General features: G+C 37.5%; 3 protein-coding genes across 10 annotated transcripts; 1 reads left to right on the forward strand and 2 right to left on the reverse strand.

Moving 5' to 3' along the window:
• Positions 1-997: 997 nt before the first annotated feature.
• LOC107492660 (N-acetylglucosaminyl-phosphatidylinositol biosynthetic protein gpi1) lies at positions 998-7688 on the reverse strand. Of its 3 annotated transcripts, none has more exons than XM_016113706.3 (10): positions 7431-7688; positions 6762-6989; positions 5839-6222; positions 5584-5724; positions 5390-5493; positions 5093-5314; positions 3490-3981; positions 2382-2803; positions 1857-1950; positions 998-1717 (listed from the first exon to the last, which is right to left on the reverse strand). In XM_016113706.3, the coding sequence occupies exons 2-10, from the start codon at positions 6936-6938 to the stop codon at positions 1606-1608; spliced, it is 2148 nt and encodes a 715-aa protein (XP_015969192.1). In that variant the 5' UTR covers positions 6939-6989; positions 7431-7688; the 3' UTR covers positions 998-1605. The 3 variants fall into 3 exon arrangements, with proteins under 3 accessions (XP_015969192.1, XP_052119308.1, XP_052119309.1); XM_052263348.1 differs by having other exon boundaries at positions 3490-3999; XM_052263349.1 differs by lacking the exon at positions 7431-7688 and having other exon boundaries at positions 3490-3999; positions 6857-6970.
• A 356-nt stretch (positions 7689-8044) lies between these two features.
• Positions 8045-10375, forward strand: LOC107492564 (L-aspartate oxidase, chloroplastic). Its single transcript, XM_016113603.1, has 6 exons — positions 8045-8059; positions 8501-8797; positions 9033-9272; positions 9498-9554; positions 9645-9725; positions 10085-10375. Exons 1-6 carry the CDS (start codon positions 8045-8047, stop codon positions 10148-10150), a joined length of 756 nt encoding a protein of 251 aa, XP_015969089.1. The 3' UTR covers positions 10151-10375.
• Positions 10376-10756: 381 nt separating this feature from the next.
• On the reverse strand, positions 10757-15418 carry LOC107492563 (uncharacterized). 6 transcript variants are annotated; one of them, XM_021126498.2, is made up of 4 exons: positions 15300-15418; positions 12962-13480; positions 12650-12875; positions 11705-12555 (listed from the first exon to the last, which is right to left on the reverse strand). In XM_021126498.2, exons 2-4 carry the CDS (start codon positions 13472-13474, stop codon positions 12092-12094), a joined length of 1203 nt encoding a protein of 400 aa, XP_020982157.1. In that variant the 5' UTR covers positions 13475-13480; positions 15300-15418; the 3' UTR covers positions 11705-12091. The 6 variants fall into 6 exon arrangements, with proteins under 6 accessions (XP_020982158.1, XP_052118631.1, XP_020982157.1 ...); XM_052262670.1 differs by having other exon boundaries at positions 12674-12875; positions 12962-13476; positions 15300-15412; XM_016113602.3 differs by having other exon boundaries at positions 12962-13476; positions 15300-15412.
• Between the last annotated feature and the right edge of the window lie 8153 nt (positions 15419-23571).

Below are 23571 nucleotides of genomic sequence, written 5' to 3' on the forward strand. Positions count from 1 at the left end.
GATGCTAGACTCTCAAAACTCATAATATAAAAACGTTCACCAAAATTTACAATTTCCTTCTCTATTAGGCTATTACAAATTACAATAGTATAATTCCTTATTTAATATTATTCATATCATCACTTATACTTACTAATATTTAATAGTCAATTATTTTCTAATTTCCGTGTATCAAGGTGGGTAACAACTAACAAGAATTATTTCTCGATATTAACTTATTACTGCCTCCTAATTGTGTTCATACATTAAAATATAAATAGCCAATGAATCTTAAAAGCATAGGATAATAGCTCACTTGTCTCGCTTTGTGCTTGCAACAACCTATTAGCCAGCAATAAACCTTTAGATGAAGTTCAAATCTGCAGCCTGTCGGACTAAGAGATACCGTATGCCACAAAAAAATATTATGTGTGTGTGTGTTTTTTTTTCTGTCATTAATTAATTGGAGGAGTTAGCCGTCCATGTCAACCAGTGATAAAGAATGTGCGTTAGGTATCAGTTTGTTGTGTTGGATTGCTCTCGTGAGTTTTGCATTTGTCTATATTTGGCAGAGTTTGTGCGGTTAACTCAAAAAGCCACAATGTCCCTGTGGTTACCATATAACCAAATCAAAATGTGTCAGACTTCTCTACCCAAAGAGATGACATGCAAGTTAACAACCTCACTAATATACTATCGTTAATTGTTGATTACGAGATTAAAGTTACAAAAACTAATGCAGTGCCCATCCCCATGTGTTGATGCTGATTGCGTAAACCAACAATAGAGTAATACTCTACTCCTCTTCAAGTTACTTGCTAACATTTTCGTCCCACTAACTTTTTACCAAGAGTCCGAATTCTTCATATTTCTCACATGGTTAAGTAACTTGTTTATTCACGAATTTAAAGTGGTGTTTACGATGCCGAAAATTAATTGCCTAACATATACTAATGGACCTCACATTAACAATTTTTCCAAAAATCATATATCAAAACCAATTTCGACAAAATCGACATGATATTAAAAGACACCAGAGAATTACCTCGCAAAAAAATCCGTAGGAAGAAATTGTAAATACAGTACTCAAAACGGAGTTTATGGGCAACTTTTTACTGCTTCGCTCTGACATAAGTACACCAGGAACAGAAAACAGATCCCTTCACAAAATTTGTACCAATAATTGCTTCGGATATTTTCATTATCACATTATAGCAGAGTATAGCATAGCCTTTAAACTAGGTACCTCGTCCCCAACTATAACAGGACCACTTAAAATGCAGAGGTTAGAGAGCAATGAATTTGGATCAATTCAAAAGGAGTAGCAGTGAGCGGTTCCGTTTCCGTTCCATGATACTAATAGTGAAACACACATGCTACGGCATTAGAAATAAGCAAAAAACCATTGAAAATTTTCCAAATGCTATTTTCTAAATCACACACCAGCCTGTCAGTGTCATGAAAGCAAAAGAAAATTGCGGAGCTTGCAAGAGTTGGGACACATGGAATTCTGAGTGAGTGAGCCTGAGCTATCATGGGAGAAAAGTTAGTTGAATTAAACCACTGAGCTAGTTGCACCCTTAAAATTATATAACTCAATCAAAAGAATTTCCCTATCAAAGGACATCATCTGAAGCATGCGATAAGCGAGTCATGACAGAGGCACCAATACTCTTTGTAAGGCAGGGACATCCACGGCATTGGCGAAGGAAGAAGGGTTCCCCGTAAAGATTGCATTCTGGCAAATGAGAGTAAAAAAGAGGAATAAACGGAGGAAATAGAAAAAAGGGTGTTGTTAAACAAAGAATTGGATAAAACAGGACAGAGCAACGAATCATGAAAATGGTAAAGCAAGTTAGCACCATTATCTCTCTCACCTTTTCCCAATGACGATTCCATATGCTACTTTGTAGATGGATGATCCAGAGACCCCTAACAAAACACTTCTGTAATGTGGCAAACTTACTTTTCCTGAAATACAATCAATTGAAGTCAGCAAATAATGTTTTATGGCATATAGGAAAAAAGTCCCATAATGGAAAGTGTTACTGCTCCTAGGTCACAGCTATCAGAGCCACTAAGAGATAAAAATCTGATACAATTGAAATTTCAATTGAGCCTTAAGATTTGGTTTTTTTTCAGAGATAGTTGATGAAGTCTGTGTCCAACTTATATTGGGAAAGCTTTCACCAAGGTATGCAAGTATTGAAGAGAGGAACTTGCTTCAAAACTAAAGGAAGATGACAACTGCCTAACTACCCCAATACATATCATCATACGTAAATAAAGCAAGTCTTAACATTTTGATGCAACATTTTACACATTAACCATCTATTGCCACACATAAAATTTCACAAAAGAAGCATTGCTCGGATTCCGCAAGTGCAAGCTTCAGACCTCACCTATGCTCAAATAGTTGCTGTGAAGGAAAGAAACCAGGATACTTGATTTTTTTCTATTGAAATCCTTCAGATGCACTGATTCCTTGGAGGAGTTCATTTCATCAGTAACACCATCCTCTGGAGAAACATTACTTCGAGAACCACAAATTTCAAACCATATTCCAGAAGGGAATCTCTGTGGTCTCACCAACCAAAGAAGTATCTTGACATAAGGTGTAGCATGAATTACCGAAATAATGACTTCAATCAATACACAGATGAGGTTAATGGTTGTCTCTGTGATACTAAAGAATATATAGAAAACCGAAGTAGTTGGTAAAAGAAGTATAAGTGGTGTAAATAAAAGAGATCCAACAATATGTTGCTTCACAGTGTAGTCAAAGCTATCCAACCTCTGACGAAGAGGATTCCACTTTCGGCCACTGCAAAATAATCAGCAATGCTGTGAGAAAAGTTGAGCAAGTATGCTTGCAGCAAAACAACTATTCTTCCAAACAATGATGGACAGAAATAGAGATATACGGAAAATATGATGGCATTCGGACATAATACAAAGGGCTCTAGTGATATTCACTAGAATTTACAAAATGCATCAACTTCCTTACAGCTAGCAACAATTGATTCTCTCACTCACTCACCGGATAGCTATTATATATTAAGGATAATGTACGTATCAAAGTATGATGCTCCAGAGGAAAAAAATTAAAAATAAAGCTTGAGACAACCTCAATAACTTTTATTTGTTTAGTGTATGTATGTGCACCTTGCAATTGATTGAAAAGAGTACTACTACAAGACAGAATGATTTACCATAATACATAGAAGTGGTCGGATTAGACAGTGGTAGAACTCACTTCCTCATCTAAAGGTTTTTAATAATGCCAAATAAATGTAAAAGATAAATTCTGACACAAACTCTGGCTGTCTAATTTTTTTTTCCTTTTCCCTCAAAAAAATGAACTTCCTCCTAAGTGAACAAATTATATTGTCAAATACAAATTTCAGAAAGTTCCATCCATAAATCATAGGCAATACAATGCTCAACAATTAAATTCAAATCACATCCGTACAGTTAGCTAATAATCTTAAAATGAACAACATTTGGTACCTGAAAAGCCGCCACAAGGCTGCTAGTGCCTGTATCTGTGATGAATACACAAGCGAAATCAACCGATGAAGAATTGAAACATGTAAAGTTGCCAACACAATCATGTCTATAATCATGGCAGCAAAAGCAGTGAAACCACATATAATTCCCAAAATTGCAAGCCCTTGAATGATATAATTAGTGATGAACCCCACAAATATCCAAAGTGTTGACCATATTTGGATGGCATTCAAAGAAAAAATTCCCAGCACATTAGCTAACTCAGCATTCAACTTGAAGCCTGCGGGGTCCCCCATTAACCAAACACACCCAGATCGCAAAAATGTAGAAAATCCATGGGTGAAGTTCACAATTGACAAACAAATGGATTCTGAATTATGTAACAGTGGCCATCCAACCAAGTTCCCCAGGAGTATATCCACAAATAAAGTTGACCACATAGAATGCCTATGCATTGCAGCTTTCTCTGCATATTCAACACATGATCGTGACCTTGCATGCAAAATAATGCTGTTAAACATGGAGAAAACAAAATTATTATTAAAAAGTAATAGCTGGTAAAGAACAAAAAAGTTTAATAGAAAAATAAATATATTTCAGATGGTACACTTTAAGTTACAATTGTCAAAAGAATGTGTTTAATGGGCAAAGTAAGCTCAAAGAACACAGAAACGAGGTAAATCAACATCCTAAAACGAACTAAAAAATATAGCATACTAAATACCAAAGTAATTCTTAGTCAAGTTCAGTTTGGGAATTTGGGATGAGGCTCAATTGCAAAATAACCATACTTCACAACTGACAAATATAATAAAAACCAACTCATGAATTTTCAAACAGTGTTTTTAGGCTTGGTTCATTCTGAGAATGGAAACATGGTTGATTCGTGTTTCAAGCCCTAATAATACCTTATCAGATCTTAATAAACTTAAGAGCCACTGTCCAAGGACAAGAATAATTTATAACAACAGAAAACCAAAATGCAATAGTGCACTATAAATAAACAATATAAGATAATAATGGCAGTTTTATATGTCACGTACAAAAAAATATTTTTGTAGTATATTGATGTGGAACATAATACGGAAGAACAAAGTCAGGAACAGCCTGAGACGCAATAGAATAGTGTTGCTCAATTCGATCTCAACTTCAATTCAATAAATCTACGGGAAAACTCAACTTGGTAAAGAACTAACCAAGTAACCCTAAATTGCTAGAAGCTCAAAAATTATAAAATAAAAATTGAAAAATTCTAAGTATAGGATCCCATACACCTACTATCAATATTCTATATCCTATTATTCCAATTGCACATCAGATCAGGGTTATATACAATATAACTGAGTTAATATGGTTAGACCAAATCTCCCATATTCATGCAAAATGCACAGAAAAGAAACTCAATGTCTGAAACAAATCATAGTTTAATTCACTTCAACTAGTTTAATCTATTTTGATTTCTTGAATGCCCCTAGCAAAGTTTTCCTGAACAAGTAACTAAGTTACATGGACTTCATCAAAAGACTAAAACCTGATATTTCAAAAATGGAAACCTGCCACAAATTATACAAGCCACAAAAAAGTGCCTAAAACTTCACACTACCTGAGATCTTTGTCCTGAAGAAAGATTGGCCAATATAATATCTGACAACATTTTATTTGGATATTTATCCATGCAGTCCTGAATATGTTTGCTAAAGTCATATGCATCCATGATTCTGATTTGTACTTTACATGTGCTTGGCAAAACTGAAGAGCAATATAGACCACAGTGGAAAATGAAGCAATAAACTTGGAAAACAGATGCCCTATGATAATTAAAAACCTGAAAAATCAGAAGATAGGTCATCAGAGTTTGAGTCAAGATCAGAAGATATCACATAAATAGTGCAGTATGTACATGGAAAATATGGAGAGCTGCCTCAAGGATCTCCTTGGAACTGCAAGAGTTTCAAAAATTCTTTTGGCAGAGGTGGCACAATTAATTGCCATAATAACTGTATCCTGTGGAGAAATTTTGGAAGGCACATTAGCAAGTAGCAACTAGAGCATAAAATCGTCATAATAAAAAATGAAACAGCTAAATTTCATTACCAATTCAACGAATTGCTTCTTTTTATGAAGCTCATCCACCCACTTGGGATTCTTAATGGAAGGTTTTGCCTCCTCATTTGAACCTAAATTGCCCAATGAGAAATGATGATCACCATAAGAGGGTGTTTCATAAACGATGACCTACAAATTGTCAAAATACCATATATAATTGTTTGTCATAGGAGAAAAAGGTCTTCGTAAATGACAACTACTTGCAGAAAGGCAACAAGTAGAAGGGAATAATGACTTACATACGTGAACATCATAGTCCGACATAGTTACTCCATTCCAATGAATGTGGTGCAATCTTGGAACCCCACGACTTCTTGCATCATTTTGTTCAGTAGAGTCAAACATTAGCAGGACCCAATTACTTTTTCCAAAAAAAGATTGGCTACTTTTCCTCAATGATTCATGTTGGAGGGAACTGCAGCTCCTACACTCATTCTTTTTTTTATATAAACTTGTACATCCCTCTGCCAAATTGTTGCCAGAATCAGATAATTTTCTTTTATCATATTCTGCTTCAGCAATCAAGCCATTACTAGTAGGGTCCACAATGCAGAGACCAAGTACAGAGAAGACAGATTTATCCTCCAGCATTGTAGGCATGTTCCCATGTGTATCGTGAATGATATCCTGATAGAGAGTAGCAGTTCATGCTGTTAATTATTTTCATTACCTGAGACATTTTCCATAAACAACAAAAAGACAACTAGTATGAATTATGAAACAATTGTGGATATACCAATTGGACTTCACCATCACAGTCTACTGTAATGGATGATGGAACAATACTTTCATGATAAACACAAACTAAAATGCTATATATTATTTCACAAACAAATTGGTGTCCATCTACATAGTTTTATTTTCCCATTTGACTATATATACATCTTTCCAATGATTTAACAAATATGTTGGCATAAAATTTACTATAATTCCAAAAGGGAAATTTCATTTCTATTTAAGCACTATACTTAATGTATGATCATGACTATAGCTTAATATTTAATAATATCACAAAAAAGGAAACTTTCAGTTTCCTCCACAGTTAATAATTGTAACACAAAAAGCATCAATCATGTCATAGCTGCAACAATTGAATTCACTTTCTTCATTCTAAACTGCATAAAAGAGGATTCTGAACCCAACCCTCCAATTATCAATTACCATACCTCAAGACTAGGATTAGAACTTGAAAGCAAGACTTCACTGCAAGTAAAGGCCACAACAATGTCAAAAGTCAAAGGAGAACAGGTGACAAACCAACCCAACAAAACTCTGCAGGGTGAAGGCAACTCTTGATCTGTTAAGAGCTGCTTCGGCCACCAAAGCCTACAATGTCTTCTCATTTTCTGTCCAATTGGATATTCATGCACACAGTTTCAGCGCTCATGAATTCCCTGCAATGTAATGTAAAATAAGCAACCCTGACATCTTTACTCTCTCAAACAAATTAAACTTCTCAAAACCTTCGTGGACGAGAGGTATACTTTAACCATTCATAAAATAAATCCGAAAACAAATCTCAAGTACTAAATTCAAAAACAAATAGAAACCTAATATTAAGTTTTATTATGAATGACCATCAATAAGATTGAACATAACAGCCTTGCATAAAAATTAATAAGCTAACCTAATTTGATCAACAATGAGGTCATCAATTTTATCTAGCTATTTAATCAAATTGATCAACAATAAGTATTTAAGTAATAACAACAGCATCAACAACACCGCATTGATAGCAGAATTTCACTTAACAGCAGCCATTAGCTCTTAATCAATAATAACAAACTGTTCAACAAAAAGAGTAAAGTAACAAAAAAAAAGGGAAGGAAGCGCACCAGAAGCAGAAGCAAAAGAGAGAAGAAGCGAATGCAAAGAGTGGGAGAGGCACTAGCACTCAAGCAGAGAGAGTAGGAGGCGAAGGCGGCGGAGCAGCAGCACAAGCTCACAGCCGACAGAGCAGAGTTGGGGAGATGCGACGGCGACCGACGGAGATGGCCCCGCCACAGAGAAGAGACGCACGCGAAAATTGAGAGAGAGGAGAAATGATTTAAAGCAGCAGGTGAAAATTTAATTGCATACTTTCATTGAATGATGATGTTGTGGTAGAAATAATTGACACCCTAGATATGATTGTTTTTCTAATAGGAAATTATTTTGTCTCTCAACTCATTTTTAAAAAAGGAATGATATTTTCAAAATGATTTTAGTTTCACAAAATATATTAAATATTTGGAGATGTATTCAAAAAATTTATAAATATAAATACATTTTTTTTTTGGTAAGTCTGCTTAAGAAATTAAGAGAAAAATTAATTTGGTCATTTTATTTTAATTGATTCTTTTGGATATCTTTTATATGATTGACAAAATATTAAAAATACATTAGAAAATAGTATAAAAATAAATTTTTATCTGTACTTTCTAAATTACCAAACATGAGGTTGGATTAAATGCATATGTTATTTGTAATTTATAAAAAAATATGTATTTTGTCAAACTAAAATTACTTTTGAAAAATTAAAACATTATTTCTTTTTTTAATGTTAAAATAGTGATTTTATTTTAACATTTTAAATTATATTATTGTTCATATTTTGACCCAATATATAAGACAGACTCAATAAAGTTAAGAGGCCCAATCAAAAAAGAATGGCCTCATCCACGTATCCGACCTTATCTAAGAGGTTGGAACAGCTCGATACCCACTTCTAGAAGGGAGATCTCAACAACCCTAAGGTAGCGTTTGGCAGAGAGACAAAGACTGAAAGACAGATACTGAGAGACAGAGATTGAGAGACAAGAATTAAAATAAGTCTCAGTATTATGTTTGGTATAAAATATCATTCAAAATAAAATACAGAGACTAAAATAAATGAAATGACCAAATTATCCCTACTAATTAAAAGAAAAAAACAAAAATAAAACCCAAATCCAATCCTTCAGACAACCATTTCCCCTTCCTCCTTTCTCAATCCCTAATCTCCCGTCATTTCACCCAATTTCGCCGCGTCAATCTCTTGGTTAGCGTCGAGTTCGCCGTCGACGAGGAAGCCTTGCCACCGTTTCATCAATTCCTTCGCTTTTTACGGTTCTCTCCATCTGTCTCTCTCTTTCTCTCTTGCTCTCTCTCACTTTCTTCTATTAGTTGCAGGGGCAATTTGGTTGCTATTCATGCTGGAAACAGGGGCTATCCTCCGAATAAGGTATGTAAGCTGATGATTATGATAATTTTGATACCAAATTTCTGATGTTTCCTTATCTTTGCAAAAGGGTAAAAATTTCAACAAAGGGCATCTGTAAAAATTTGAACAGAAATGTTCTTATTATAGAGATGATTATTTTGAGCATGATAGAATTACATATATACTTGTAAGCAATCACTGGTTTCTCTGACTACTGCGTCAAGTTTTGAACTAAGTATGACCCTTCCTTTTCCAGGTTGTCTGTACTGAAGGACCCGACAAAGTCAGAGAATTAATTGCCATAGGCGCTTCATTTGATCATGGAGAAGATGGTAACTTGCATCTAGTGAGGGAAGGGGGTCATTCACATTGTCGAATTGTTCATGCTGCTGATATGACTGGAAAAGAAATTGAAAGGGCTCTGCTAAAGTCAGTTGTTAATCCTAATATTTTTGTGTTTGAACACCATTTGGCTATAAATCTTCTCACTTGTCAGGTTTGTTTTCTCTGATATTATTTTATTTTTATACTAATGGTTTTGTACTGTATCCCTTGGTGGTACCTCGCTCCAAGTATGCTGGTATTTGTCAAACATTTGAAGTTTTAAATTCATGGGCTCCATTCACTTGAAATTGTTGCTGTTCAAATTTTACTAGGTACATTTTGAATGTCTCAGTGCGTTCTCTAACTAAAAATATAAAATATGCCACTGGTGTTATAGGATGGATCTGATATCACTTGTGTTGGTATTGACACTCTGAATACTGAAACATTAGAGGTGGGGAAAGTGATTTTGTGCAATTGCTTGAGAAAGATGTTATTGCTATTGTTGAATATATTTCTGAATTTTCATCTTTTTAGTTTTTAGGTGGTAAGATTCCTTTCAAATGTGACTTTGCTTGCATCTGGTGGAGCTGGACATATTTATCCCAAAACTACAAATCCTCTGGTAGACCTCTTTTCTATTAATAAGATAGTTTTATCTTGAAAACTAAAGTTTACAAATAAACTACTAATTATTGTTATTTACTCATTTGCAACATCTTATTAATTTATTCTGATGATACACTATAAATTTAGAAATAGCATGATTAAAATATAAACAAAATTAATAAGGTCTAGTTTAAGCTGAAATTGTTGATTGATTAAGTGGTTTTCTTTGTCCTTGTAAGTGTTAATTGATGGCAGTGAAGTGATCCATCTTATTCTGGTTGCACACTTAATATGTTGACTTGCTTATAGTGCATGACCTGCATTTTATGGTCTTATTTCTTTTAATTTAACTTGTTTATCTTTTTGTTATCGAAGGTGGCTACCGGAGATGGAATTGCCATGGCACACCGAGCTCAAGCTGTGATTTCAAACATGGAGTAAGTAGATGAAGGCAAAAGGATACATAACTTATGCATCACAAAATCTCTTGAAGGCAAAAGGAACTACATATTAAGTTATAGTGTTGGGTTTTAAATTGCAGCATGAGTATTTATGTGTAATTTGTTTGTATTTGTAAACATGTTGTAAAAGCATGTATATGAATGAATTAGATTGACTGATTTGTTGACATTAAATTCTTGAAATTAGATTGGCTGTTTTGGGAAATTCTTGTATTCTTTACCTAATTCCAAACAAAACAACTGCAAAATCTGATCCAACTAAAAAGTTATATTATCATAATATCATACAAAGCATTTAATATAGATGGGAATAACAACTTGCTAATAACATAGATGGAAGGACACTGAATTTAGCATATTGAACTCATTAATGTAAATTCACGAAGCATTAGTTTGAATATTCAGTATGTAACATTACCTTGAAAATTTATGAAGCAATAATTTGAAAAGTCAGAATCTAATAATAACTTGTGAATTAGGACATTTCACCTAATAATTTATTGAATTCATAAAAATAACTAAATCATCCTAATAAGTTAATGAATTCATAAAAATAACTACATAAAAATAACTAAATCATCCTAAATTCATAAAAATAACTAAATCATCCTAACTCGTCCTAAATTCATAAAAATAACTAAATCATCCTAACTAGTTATTGAATTCATAAAAATAACTAAATCATCCTAACTATGTTCAACAAGAATTGTTAACTAGAACCACTTATTCTAATTGAGAATGGATCGCACATAACCACTCTTCTGAGAATCCTTCAAACCCCAGAAAACCTTCTCCATCTGTGCATTATTAGCAAACTTCACTGCAACCTGCACCACCTCATCGTTATCGAATCCAAGTTGTTCAAGCTTCTCACCGACCATGAACTTCTCATTCACCCCAGATATAGCATCAGCAAGAACTTGGGCGTTCCTTCCTTGTTCAGCAGTTGAAAATTGCACCTGTTCAACCATCCTCTCTAGAATATCATTTTGCTTCCGCTTCTTTCCCGAATGCCTTCCGCTAGCTGCACAAGCATCAGAGTGTGAACCTGCTCCTTGTCCTTCATGAAAACTTACATTTGCTGACATTCCAAAATCGTCCAAACTTGGACAATGATTTTCCTCCTCCTCTTGAACTTGCTCCTGTGCGTCAAAACCACTGACTGCACCTGCACCCGTGGCTCGATCCTTTCCGAATATACCCTCTAATCGGTGGAACAAAGGGAATGGCTTACCAGGAGTATAAAATTTGGTTGGGTGTGCCTGTGATGAAACTTACAGAAGTTAGTATACATATTCTAAAGTCACTAATAAAATAATTTCGAGTAAGTTTGTTAACAACCTTCATCCACGCATCAAGAACGTCTCTACTGTCAACATCTATGCACTGTTTTTCAGAATTCCACCCAAATTCACTGCATGCCAGCATCTCAGAGGCATATTGATACTTCTCCTTCAGTCGCTTATGCTTATTCTTGCAATGCTTGGCAGTTACCGTACAAGTTGGGAATGCTTCCAACATCTTCAGGGCTAATTTTTCAAAAGTTCCTGGTCTAAATTGTCCACAATCAGCTTTCAAACCATCAACAACACACTCCTCCATGAAACCAACAAATGCTTCAGTTTCTTCATCAGTCCACATGCGTTTGTCCATTGTCATCTAAGAAATGTAACATGCAATAAGTTGTACAATCCATTAAAATCAAACATCACCTATGATAATAGAAATCTAACAATGCAATAATTAATCATACTAATAATTATGAATATTACAAACAAGGCTTACAATAACCATTTAAAAATTTCAATGACAAAAAATCCAACAAAACAATGGAATGTCTTTCGCACACAAATTTAGCTATTACATCACAAGTTTCATGCCAAATTAAACCTGGAGATTCAAGTTGGGCCTATAATCTATCCTACTCCGTACGACTAGTTCGCCACTCTTCGTACATCTCAATTGCAATGTTGTCACGCCATTGTGTCCACTCATTCGTATTTTCAACCACATCGATCAACTCATCTGGTGCTTCCTCTTCGACGGGTAGAAATTCATCTAAGAAGCTAGTTTGCTCTTCCGGATCCATATCCATGTTCTTCCGAATAAAATTTTGCAACAGACAACAAGCAATTATGATCTGATTTTGTGTTTTTATAGGGTAAAAGCTAGGACTTCTTAAAATTGACCATCTCTTCTTAAGTAATCCAAAGCATCGCTCTATGACATTCCTAGCAGAAGAATGCTTTCTATTAAAATACTCCTGATAGTTGCAAGGTGCACGTGTTCCTTGAGCCCACTCTCTAACATGATAGCGAGTGCCTCTATATGGTGCTAGGAACCCAGGACCATTTGTGTAACCCGCATCCACTAAATAGTAATTACCTATAAATATTACATACAAACAAAATAAGCTCTACAACTGTGCAGTCAAGCTTAATATCAAAATCTAACTTATGACTTATAAATTAGATATTACCATGAGGTATCTTGAGACTATTACCACGAGTGATTGCATCTCGAAGTATTCTTGAATCAGATGCCGATCCCTCCCATCCACTAAGTACATAAACAAAGCTCATATCTCGGTTACACACTCCTAGGACATTAGTACATATTTTACCCTTCCTTGTTCTATATCTTGACTTATCAGACTCGGGGACTGTCACCTCTATATAAGTGCCATCTAATGCTCCCAAGCAACCCTATAATTCACAAAAAATTACAACTTTTAGATAGACAATCCTTTCAGGCTTAAAACAAATTACATACATAATCTATTTAGGTTTACCTTAAACTTTCTCCATGTTGGGTCTATGCAATCCTCTTCAACCGGTGAGGCCTTGGCGAATAACAAGTTTTGTATACGTATAATAGCCTTTAAAACCTTATTGAAATACTTACTAACTGTTTCCCCAGACCTACAAAATCTAACTTGTAGACTACGGTTTTTCTTGTGATGAGCTAAGATAATTAAAAAACTTGCAACTTGTTCCGGCAAGCTTACTTGACCATCCTCACAAAGTCCTCCTTGGACTTGAAGCAATTCGCACAAATTAGCAAATGCATTTGTGTTCATTCTTAACTCCCAAATACAATTCCTATCACCCTCACCAATAATACGCTCTAAAGCATCACGTCTAATTCTACTATTCATTCTTCCGCCTAATGACACTTCCCCACTACTTCTATTCCTAAAGTACACAAATAATGTAAGAACAAAGTTCAACATCAAATTATCATGCTTCGATCTCATCGTTTCATAAAAAGAAACACATCGTTTAATAATCTCCGACCGCTCCATTCCTTCCTAACAAAATCATTTCATACAAAATAAGCATAAACATTCAATTTACTCAAATCAAAATCTAAACTAGATATAATCATTCAATGTCTTTTGTCACATGTACTTGAAATAAGAACAGGTCAATAGCCAAATAGCCATAGTAGTACAATTTATAGCAATGAAATTAGTTACTTTATACATGCTATTGTCATTTTTGTCCATGTCAATTTCATGTGACTTGAAACGTGTCTTCATTTTAGCATAGAAGCAGGGGCAACTCTCATAATTAAAAACATTGATATTCAAATTTCAAACTGACCAAGTCAAAATCAATTCAATAAACCAGTAACACTGATTTATTTAATATATGGTTAGTACCATACCCACATCAACCTTATCACCCTTGTTTTGCATGCTGTACTTATTTACAATCTCCCATGTATCGAAAAAATAATCAATTAATTTCATACTCCTAAGAACTTAGGAGTAATATTATTTGTACAAGAAAAGTTAATAACTTTATTTAGAATACTAATTTTCTTCCCAATATTTATATGAACTACCAACTTACTTTTCTGCTAAAGACAAACACAACTAGAATTTCTGGCTCCAAAGATCAGAGAGTGAAGATTGGAGTATCATAGAGCACAAATTCAGCTCAAAAAGTAAGTAACCTACCAAATCATAAAACTCATATATTTGGTTCTTCTATTGGTAAAAGATGTTAAATAAATAAATAAGTGCCATCAACTGCTAATATCCTCTAATATTTGATGCAGATTTTGCAAGCTGTCTACTTTTTCAAGTTCTGAATTGTAATATACTCAAAAGGGTCATTACTATGGTGCTCCTCTTGAGCATCAAAATGTTGTCCCCCGCAAATAAAGCCAGCTTTATTAGCAAAAGGGTCAAAAGGGAAAAAATAAAAATAAAAAACAAAATTAGAAGCAACACAGCTTAGAAAAATTCATGCATTTGCAGTTTGCATAGACCATGAATTAATTAGATACCCTGTGCATTGCAATTCTAGAACTGAAATAAAAAGGTTAGCTTCGAAAATTTTCGTTGGTACGGTCTGGAAGTCTGATAATCATTTAATTTTCATTTCATTATATATGCTAAAATAAATTTGAGGCAAATGTTGAATGCAGATTATATAACACAATAATTAAGAGATGTATTAATCAGAAAAGATTTTATTTTATACATGCAAGGCATTGGCATTATTAAATGGAGGAAAATAAATTTGTCCTATTCAAGCAATTCAACTCTATTATTATATGAAGGAATTAACTAACCCTTTCAGTAGCACCAACCCAATTTACAACAACACATATGATTCACGGCAATATATATAGTACCAGGGAACAAGATTCAGCACACTTTTCTGATAATAATACTTCACACATTGCATTTAATTTCACTAGCATATAGGTCAGAGAGAATATAAAATCAGTTCTAAATAAGATAAGAAAAAACATGACTAGTCCACACTCCACACATCATGATTTATGAACTAAATGCACATATCACATAAAACACACTTCCCAAATACATTTGACAAAAATAGAAAATACCGAAATAGAAGATAATCTGCAGAAGGCACTGAAATTTACCAAAAATTTCAACAAGCAGAGCAGTAGAAATTTTGAATAAAAAATCATATAACTCCATACAACTTCTATAAAACTGCAATAAAAAGCAACACAAATGCGAAAGATACACGAAGAGACGACAAGCAAAATGCAAATATGGAGGAGAAGAGAAGAGAAATAGAAGTTTCACGAGGATACCATGAATTGAAAAATATGTCTACAAAGATGAAGGTGTGACGGCGACTAACCTTGCTCACGGTGGTTCAACGATTTCGACGACGAGGTAGTGGTCTTGCAGGCGGCGATGGGCAGCGGCAGCAGCTTCAGGGTTAGCTCCAAGGTCTGATTAACATTATATTAGAAGAACTCAACCCTGATTATTTGATTTGGTCAAAAGGGCAACTTAGCAATTAGATAATTAGAATGAGGGTATTTTGGACATAAATTGTTATTTAAATTTCTGTCTCCGTCTCTGTCTCCGTGTCCCTACTTTTTGGAAGTACTGAAATACTGAAATTTTTAAGACAGAGACTGAACTTTTAGTACCAGTCTTTAGACCAACAAACATGATACTGAGACAGAGTCCCCCAGTCTCTGTCTCAGTACCTCAAAACAAACGCTACCTAAAATAAAGGGACAGTTATCCACCATCAAAAGTGGAACTACTTCAATGGTGATTATTAGTTCATCTTCTATAAATATACTGACACATTCAGGTAAATCTAAGTTCCAATACACTAAATCTGCTTAACCCCTTGCTAACTTAGGCATTGAAGTGTCTTGCAGGTACCACCCCTACCTATTCAAATGCATATACACAACTCGGACAGCGGCTCCCGGACGTGAACAAGTCGGAGACCACCATCCTTCAACGTTTGGGTCCTCCATTCGAGCCAAATCACCCGGTTTCAAGTAAACCCCGGAACATTGGCGCCACTGCCGGGGATCTAGAGATCAATGCACAATGGCAGACGACCAACGTAAAGACGGACACACTGCATCTGAATCCGATCAAGAACATCAAGACATGGTCAATAATGACCAAGCATTAACACCTCTCTCAAAAATGGAGGGATCACATGCTGAAGGACCTTCAGGTGTTTAAAGCCCAAGAAGAATCTCCTCTGAGGCTCACCAGCAGGAAAGGGAGGAACAATCTCATTCCACCGACCTCATGGGGTTACTACATGGCCATCAAAGTCGACTTGAGCAACTAAAACAAGAGCTGAAGCGACAGCGTGAAGTGGATAGGAGTCTAAGAAAAGAAATTGAGCGGCAAAAAGAGTTTGAAGAAAAGCTCTCGAAATTGGAATACAATCTCCGAAGTAAGGATTCTCGCGCAGATTGGGAGGACACCCCATTAGGGGGAAGAAGACCCATTCACTGAGGATATCATAAGGACTAGAGTTCCTAGAAACTTCAAAAGTCCTGACATGAATCTGTACGACGGAACAACCGACCCAAAACATCACCTCAGCAACTTCAAAAGTTGGATGTATTTGGCCGACGCTTCGGACGTTACCCGCTGCAAGGCCTTCCCGACGATCTTAACAAAGGCTGCCATGAAGTGGTTTGATAGCCTCCCCCTAGGTCGGTCACCAGCTTTGACGACCTCTCGCGTAAGTTTCTCGCATGATTTTCAATCCAGAAAGACAAGGTCAAGTATGCACCTAGTCTACTCAGAGTAAAACAGGAGGTCGGAGAACCCTTGAGAGACTACATGAAAAGGTTCAACAAAACATGCTTAGAGATCCAAGACCTGCCTACTGAGGCAATAATAATGGGACTTGTCAATGGACTCCGAGAAGGGGCCTTCTCCCAGTCCATCTCAAAGAGACATCCGACTTCTTTGAGCAATGTACAAGAACGAGCTGAAAAATACATCAATATGGAGGAAAACGCAGGTTAGAACCAAATTGGTGACCTGGGAACCTTCATCAATCAAGGGAAAAGGAGAGGGAGCCCAAGAGGAAAGAAGAAATCGGACCCGAGAAATCGAGAAGGCATCACAACTACACCCTGCTGATGGTTTTCCTTGTAGATGTATACATAAAAATTTGCCACACCAAGAAGCTCCCTCCCCCACGTCCAATAAAAAATAAAAAGGGTGGAAGTCGCAATGAATACTGTGAATATCACAAGCTGTATGGGCATTCCATAAATGACTGCTACAACCTTAAAAATATGATAGAAAAACTGGCCAGAGAAGGTCGGCTAGATAGATATCTCATAGAAAGGTCGGACAATCATGGAAAAAGAAAGAGAGATGACAAAGGCCACGAGCGAAGAGGTCCGCCCCCACAGGCTCCATAACGATACATTCATATGATATCAGGAGGATTTGTTGGAGGAGGGCTGACCAAATCGTCTCAAAAAAGGCATCTGAAAGAAGTATATCAAGTCGGGAGTGATGAACCCGACCTTCCAACAATCACTTTCACCAAAAAGGATGGACAGGGAATCATACTCAGGCATGACAACTCGGTGGTAATTACAATAATCCTCGCCAATTCTCATCTACAATGAACTATGGTGGATCAAGGGAGCTCAGCCGACATATTATTCAAGCCAGCATTTGATAAGTTGGGGCTAGACGAAAAGGAGCTAAAAGCCTACCCGGATACACTTATCGGGTTAGGAGACGCTCCTATCACGCCACTAGGCTTCATCTCCCTATACACAACTTTTGGAGGGGGGTTGAAGTCTAAGACTTTAAGCATCGGCTTCATTGTTGTCGATGTAGCCTCCGCTTACAATGCCCTGATAGGTTGGACGACATTAAATCGGCTGGGAGCAGTTGTTTCTACCCCTCACCTCTGCATGAAGTTCCCAACACAGGAAGGAATTGCTACCATCAGGGGAGACCAGAAGTTGGCGAAGAAATGCTATAATGAAAGCTTAAACCTAAGGGGTAAAGGCAAGGAAGTCAATACAATTGAACTCGGCGGAGTCCGAGTAAGAGAAGAACTACGACCACAGCCCAGAGAAAAAACGGAAGAAGTCCAGATTGGATAAGAGGTCAGGAAAACTACCAACGTAGGAGCTAATCTAGCAGAAAATATGAAGCAAAAACTCGTAAAGCTTCTACGAGAAAACTCTTACCTCTTTGCCTAGAAAGCCTCCGACATGCTTGGGATAGATTTCGAGCTTATGTCGCACAGGTTAGCTGTTTACCCGGGATCCCAACCTATCCAACAAAGGAGGCAAAAGCTCGGATCAGAACGAGCTCAAGTGGTCGAAGAGAAAGTACAAGCCCTGCTATAGGCTGGGTTCATCAGAAAAGTTAAGTACCCGGCCTAGTTGGTGAATATAGTGCTAGTTAAAAAGCAGAATGGAAAGTGGAGGATGTGTGTTGACTATACCGATCTCAACAAATCATGTCCAAAGGACCCATATCCTCTGCCCAACATTGATGCCCTAGTGGATTCTAACTCGGGATATCAATACTTATCATTTATGGATGCTTACTCGGGCTATAATCAGATCCCAATGTATAAATCGGATCAGGAGAAAACATATTTCATCACATCCAAGGCAAACTATTCCTATGTGGTCATGCCATTTGGATTAAAAAATGCAGGGACTTCCTATCAAAGGTTGATGAACAAGGTGTTTGCACCTCACCTCGGAAGCCTGATAGAAGTATATGTAGATGACATGTTGGTAAAGATCAAGGATGAGTTTAGTCTCCTGACCGACATCTCACAAGTCTTCGACACCATAAGAAGGCATGGGATGAGGCTAAATCCCACCAAGTGCACATTTGCAATGGAAGCTAAAAGATTTCTAGGGTTTATGTTAACACAAAGGGGAATTGAAGCTAACCCCGATAAGTGCAGAGCAATCCTAGAAATGAAAAGTCCGACCTATTTAAAAGAAGCTCAACAGTTGAATGACCGACTCGCAGCTTTATCTAAATTCTTGGTGGGATCAGCATTAAGATCCTTACCATTTTTCTCGCTGCTTAGAAAAGGATGTCAATTCGAATGGACCCCTGAATACAAGGAGGCCTTTCAGGAGTTCAAAGGATTTCTGAGCCAACCTCCCATCCTTACTCGACCAAAAGCAAGGGAAGAACTCATATTATATTTAGTTGTTGCTGAGAAGGCTGTGGTGTCAGCATTAATATGAGAAGATGAAGTTGGGCAGCACTCGATCTACTTCACTAGTAAGGTGCTACAAGGTCCTGAATTACGGTACCAAAAACTTGAAAAGTTCGCATACGCCTTAATTGTAGCATCCAAGAGGCTCCGACCCTATTTCCAGACCCATACTATAAGAGTCCGGACAAACCATCCCATGAAGCAGATCCGTCAAAAAACGGATATTATGGGCAGAATGGTTCAATGGGCTATAGAGCTATTCGAGTTCGACTTGAAATACGAAACTCAGACAGCAATCAAAGCTCAATGCCTAACCGACTTCATAGCAGAATACGCAGGCGACAAAGATGAGGCCTCGACAACTTGGGAGTTATATGTGGATGAATCCTCCAACAAGGTCGGAAGTGGGGCAGGCATAATACTTGTCAACCAAGAAGAAACTCAAATAGAAGTATCCTTAAAATTTGAGTTTCCTGTTTCCTAAACCAGCCTGAATATGAAGCTCTGATCACAAGGCTAAAGCTTTCCAAAGAGGTTGGTTCTACCAAGGTGATAATCTTCAGTGACTCTCAAGTAGTAACTTCCCAGATTAATGGAGAGTACCAGGCAAAAGATCCTAAAATGAAAAGGTACTTGGAAAAAACACTTGAGCACCTTAGGGAATTCCCGGAGACTGAAGTCAAGCACATAACTCCGGAGCTCAATAGTAGAGCGGATGCCCTCTCCAAGCTAGTGAGTACCAAGCCAGGAGAAATAATAGAAGCCTGATATAAGAAACTCTCCAAGAGCCCTCAGTCACAAAAATGGATAACAAGCCAAACGTCTTGTCAGTCTCCGACTTAGACCTCGGATGGATGACTCCCCTGGCCAAATATCTGAAATTTGACATCCTTTCCGTGGAGCAAAATGAGGCCCAAGAACTCAGAAGGGAAGAACAGAACTATACTTTGGTGCGAAATGTCCTTTATAGAAGGGGGATATCTACACCATTACTTCTAGAATAGAAAGATCTTGGAGAAGGTGCATAATGGGATTTGTGGAAATCACCTCGGAGCAAAGTCCTTAGCCAGAAAGGTGATACGAGCCGAGTTCTTTTGGCTGACTTTGCAGAAGGATGCTACTGACTTCGTTAAAAAGTGCCAGCATTGACAAATGCATCGCTAACTCCTACGTCGCTCCCCCTGAAGAGCTCATTAGTATAACCTCGCCATGGCCATTTGTAAAATGGGGATTGGACCTACTCGGACCATTTTTCCAAGTGCCAGGTCAGGTCAAATACCTGATTGTAGGAGTGGATTACTTCACCAAGTGGATAGAAGCAAAGCCACTGGCCACTATAACAGCATAGAAAAATCGGAAGTTCCTCTATAGGAATATAGTTACCCGGTTCGGAGTTTCCCACTCCATCACCACAGATAATAAAACTCAGTTTACAGACTCTACATTCAGAAGCCTAGTATCCAACATGAAGATCAAGTATCAATTCACTTCAGTAGAGCATCCTCAAGCCAATGGGCAGGCCGAAGCTGCCAATAAAGTTATACTAGAAGGATTAAAAAAGAGGTTGTAGGATGCAAAGGGAGCTTGGGTAGAAGAGCTCCTTCAAGTACTTTGGGCTTATAGAACTACAACTCACTCAACCACAGGCGAAACACTTTCTGACTTGCATATGGGTTAGAAGCCATGATCCCAATAGAGATCAATGAGCAGAGTCCAAAGATGAGATTCTATGACGAGGTTGACAACATCCAAGCCCAAAAAGAGGAGCTCGAGCTACTTCCAGATGTTCGAGAGCAAGCGCAAATAAGACAAGCAGCCTTAAAGCAAAGGTTGGCAACAAAGTACAACCAAAAAGTCATTCGAAGAAGTTTTGCCACAAATGACTTAGTCCTCATTCGGAATGACATCAGAGCAAACAAGTCAGGCAAAGGGAAGCTCGCTGCAAATTGGAAGGGACCTCTCAATATAACTGAAGTCTTAGGAAAAAGGTTATTATAAAGTGTCCAACCTGAGCAGAACCGAGCTCCCCAGGTCGTGGCATGCTTGTAATATGAAAAGGTATTATAGCTAGAAGCAAACCTCGCTCCCTGATGTACTCTTTTTTCTGACTTCATGGTTTTTTTCCAGAAAGAATTTTTCTAGAGGGGGTTTTAACAAGGCATCAAAGCAAGGGCTAGGGGCATGAAATTTATTCCCTTAGTAGTAAAAGCATAAGTGTAAAAGTTGCATCTCATTAATGATAAAACCCTTTTTAATTTCTTCTTAAAATTTCCATTATTCCTACGACACGCACCAACTTAAGCTCGAAAAAATGCAAAAATCTGCTGCCCGACCTAAGTGGTCGGTAGGATAAAGTGACAAGGTACAAGTCGGAGTAAAGAGGTTGTAAAAAGACGAGTATAACAACTCGGCAGTAAAAGGCAAACGACTTATAAGTCAGAAAGCCCCGAGCAGAGCAAAATACATCGTAAGAATAACCTAAGTTACGATCACGATTCAATAGTAAAAATAGATTGAACGTCTAATCTAAAGTAATGGAAAACAGAAATTGCAGAAAATCCCTAAGAGACTTTTTTGACAAAGGTACCACAAAACCTTGTCCAAATTGAAAAATTGCTTAGTAAAAAGCTTTGCTAAGCAGTAGCAAAGTTACCTACTAATAAAATGGGGCTCACAGAAACTTTATGAAAACAACTACTTTGTTAAAGTCCTATTAGGAAAGGACCAAACATGTCCTAAAAGTATGCATCAGTTGTGAAAGATCCTTAAAGGATCAAAAGTTAGGAATCATCAACAGAAATACATAAAAACATACATAAAAGTGTTCATAAAAGGTCCCACAAACCGGGCCTTAAGAGCAAATTCAAACAGAGCCAATAAGAGGGTTGAAGTCACCATCAGGAGGAGAAGGTGGGTCAGTCACATAAGTCGGAGGATTCGGAGGGATCTTTTCAGCAGCAGAGGTCGGAGTAGCCTCGGGTTGAGCGAACAAACTTGGCAGAAACTCCTCAGATAAATCAGTCTCAAGAGGGGGGGACTCAACTAAGTGCTGCCCAGCCGTCTTCAACTCGAAATCGGTAGGAGGGCAAGGAGGAGATACAATTTCACCATTAATAACAACTTTATCAGGGTGAAGAGGTGACAGATCCAAGTCGGGAGCCAAAACTCGGACTTGTTCTTTCAACACCTCAAACACCACTTTGGTGCCTTCAGCCATGGACACTTTCAAGTCCTGGTATCCCTCCCTAAGCCGACCCAGTTGCTCCCTAAGCTCTATTTTATCTGAAAATAAGCGCACATAATTCTGCTCGGCCTTCTCCTTCAGACCCTCAGCCATAGCTAAAGAGCCCATCAATTGCTTCTCCCTCTCGCGAGACTTGGAAAGCTCATATTTCAGTTGGTCCCTCTCCTCCGTAAACCTCTTCTCATCCTCACGGAATATGGCTAGTTGACCCTCGAGAACCTCTAAAGAACGGTGGGTGGCGTTGAGATGAGTCTTTTCCAGTTCCTTGAGGAGAGAGGTGCACACCCCAGCAGTGCGAATCCCTCCTCGGAATAAAAGTTGGAGATGGTTTTTGATGGAGGCATCATCCATAGCAATAGTGCAATGGGGAAGGATATGCCTCTCACAAAACTTCACCCCGTTAAAAACAGAGTCACCAATGTTGGATACACTGGACTCCGAGGTTTTCCTCTTGTTTGAAACAGGTTCCGAGGAGGGAAGAACTAGAAGGGTAGACACAAAGGGAGGAGGAGGAGGAGGAGGGGTAGGAAGATTTACCGACTTGGCCAAGCCAGAACAGGTCGCCCCTGTATCCGACTTTAGAGGAGAAGAAGTAGTCGATGTCCTGCTCTCTTGTGATTGAGCGACTCGAGCTCGGGCGTTCCTTTTGGCCTCTTAAACTTTGAGGTAAGCCTTTGATCTACTTTTCATTTTCTCTAAAATGAAAAAAATGGAAAATAATTAGCATACAAGTCGGAAGAACAAATCGGAAGAATACGAAAAGTACCTATAAAATCAAAAACAAAAAGCTACCTAGCTCAATCCGGACATAACTCGGAGTTTTGAGAAGAAATTCCTTTGTATGGAAGTTTGGAACCCGCCCCCAAGCCTCTCAGAAGAACTCGACTATAGCCTATTCGACCTCGCCCAAGTCTGCTAAGTTATACTTTTCAACAGAGGCTGCTTCCGTCCAATATAGAGGGAAGCGGAGTTCATTGTTCTCGTTTAAGAAAAAGGGATGATGGCCCTCTACGGCCCAGACTTTGAAAAAGAAATTTTTGAAATCATGGAAGGAGTCGTCAAAAATAGAAAAGACTTTCTGGCCTTGAATGGCCCGGAAGGAGACCCATTGCTATTTATTTTTATTAACAGCGGCACTAAAAGGCTTGGTGAGATGGAAAATGAAAAAGAATA

The sequence above is a fragment of the Arachis duranensis genome, chromosome 6 (assembly GCF_000817695.3).
Source record: "Arachis duranensis cultivar V14167 chromosome 6, aradu.V14167.gnm2.J7QH, whole genome shotgun sequence".
NCBI classification, from domain to species: Eukaryota; Viridiplantae; Streptophyta; class Magnoliopsida; order Fabales; family Fabaceae; genus Arachis; species Arachis duranensis.

Excerpts from the sequence above, each read along its gene's own strand:
- LOC107492660 (XM_052263348.1), bottom strand. The coding sequence starts at position 6,938 with ATGAGAAGACATTGTAGGCTTTGGTGGCCGAAGCAGCTCTTAACAGAT. Across the intron at positions 5,494-5,583 it reads AGAAGCAATTCGTTGAATTG|GATACAGTTATTATGGCAAT; the intron begins GTAATGAAATTT and ends ATTTCTCCACAG. Across the intron at positions 4,000-5,092 it reads CTTCAGGACAAAGATCTCAG|CATTATTTTGCATGCAAGGT; the intron begins GTAGTGTGAAGT and ends CATGTTTAACAG.
- LOC107492564 (XM_016113603.1), top strand. Across the intron at positions 9,555-9,644 it reads TGAATACTGAAACATTAGAG|GTGGTAAGATTCCTTTCAAA; the intron begins GTGGGGAAAGTG and ends TTTAGTTTTTAG. Across the intron at positions 9,726-10,084 it reads CCAAAACTACAAATCCTCTG|GTGGCTACCGGAGATGGAAT; the intron begins GTAGACCTCTTT and ends TTGTTATCGAAG.
- LOC107492563 (XM_021126498.2), bottom strand. The coding sequence starts at position 13,474 with ATGGAGCGGTCGGAGATTATTAAACGATGTGTTTCTTTTTATGAAACG. Across the intron at positions 12,876-12,961 it reads CAACATGGAGAAAGTTTAAG|GGTTGCTTGGGAGCATTAGA; the intron begins GTAAACCTAAAT and ends TGTGAATTATAG. Across the intron at positions 12,556-12,649 it reads TAGTCTCAAGATACCTCATG|GTAATTACTATTTAGTGGAT; the intron begins GTAATATCTAAT and ends TAATATTTATAG.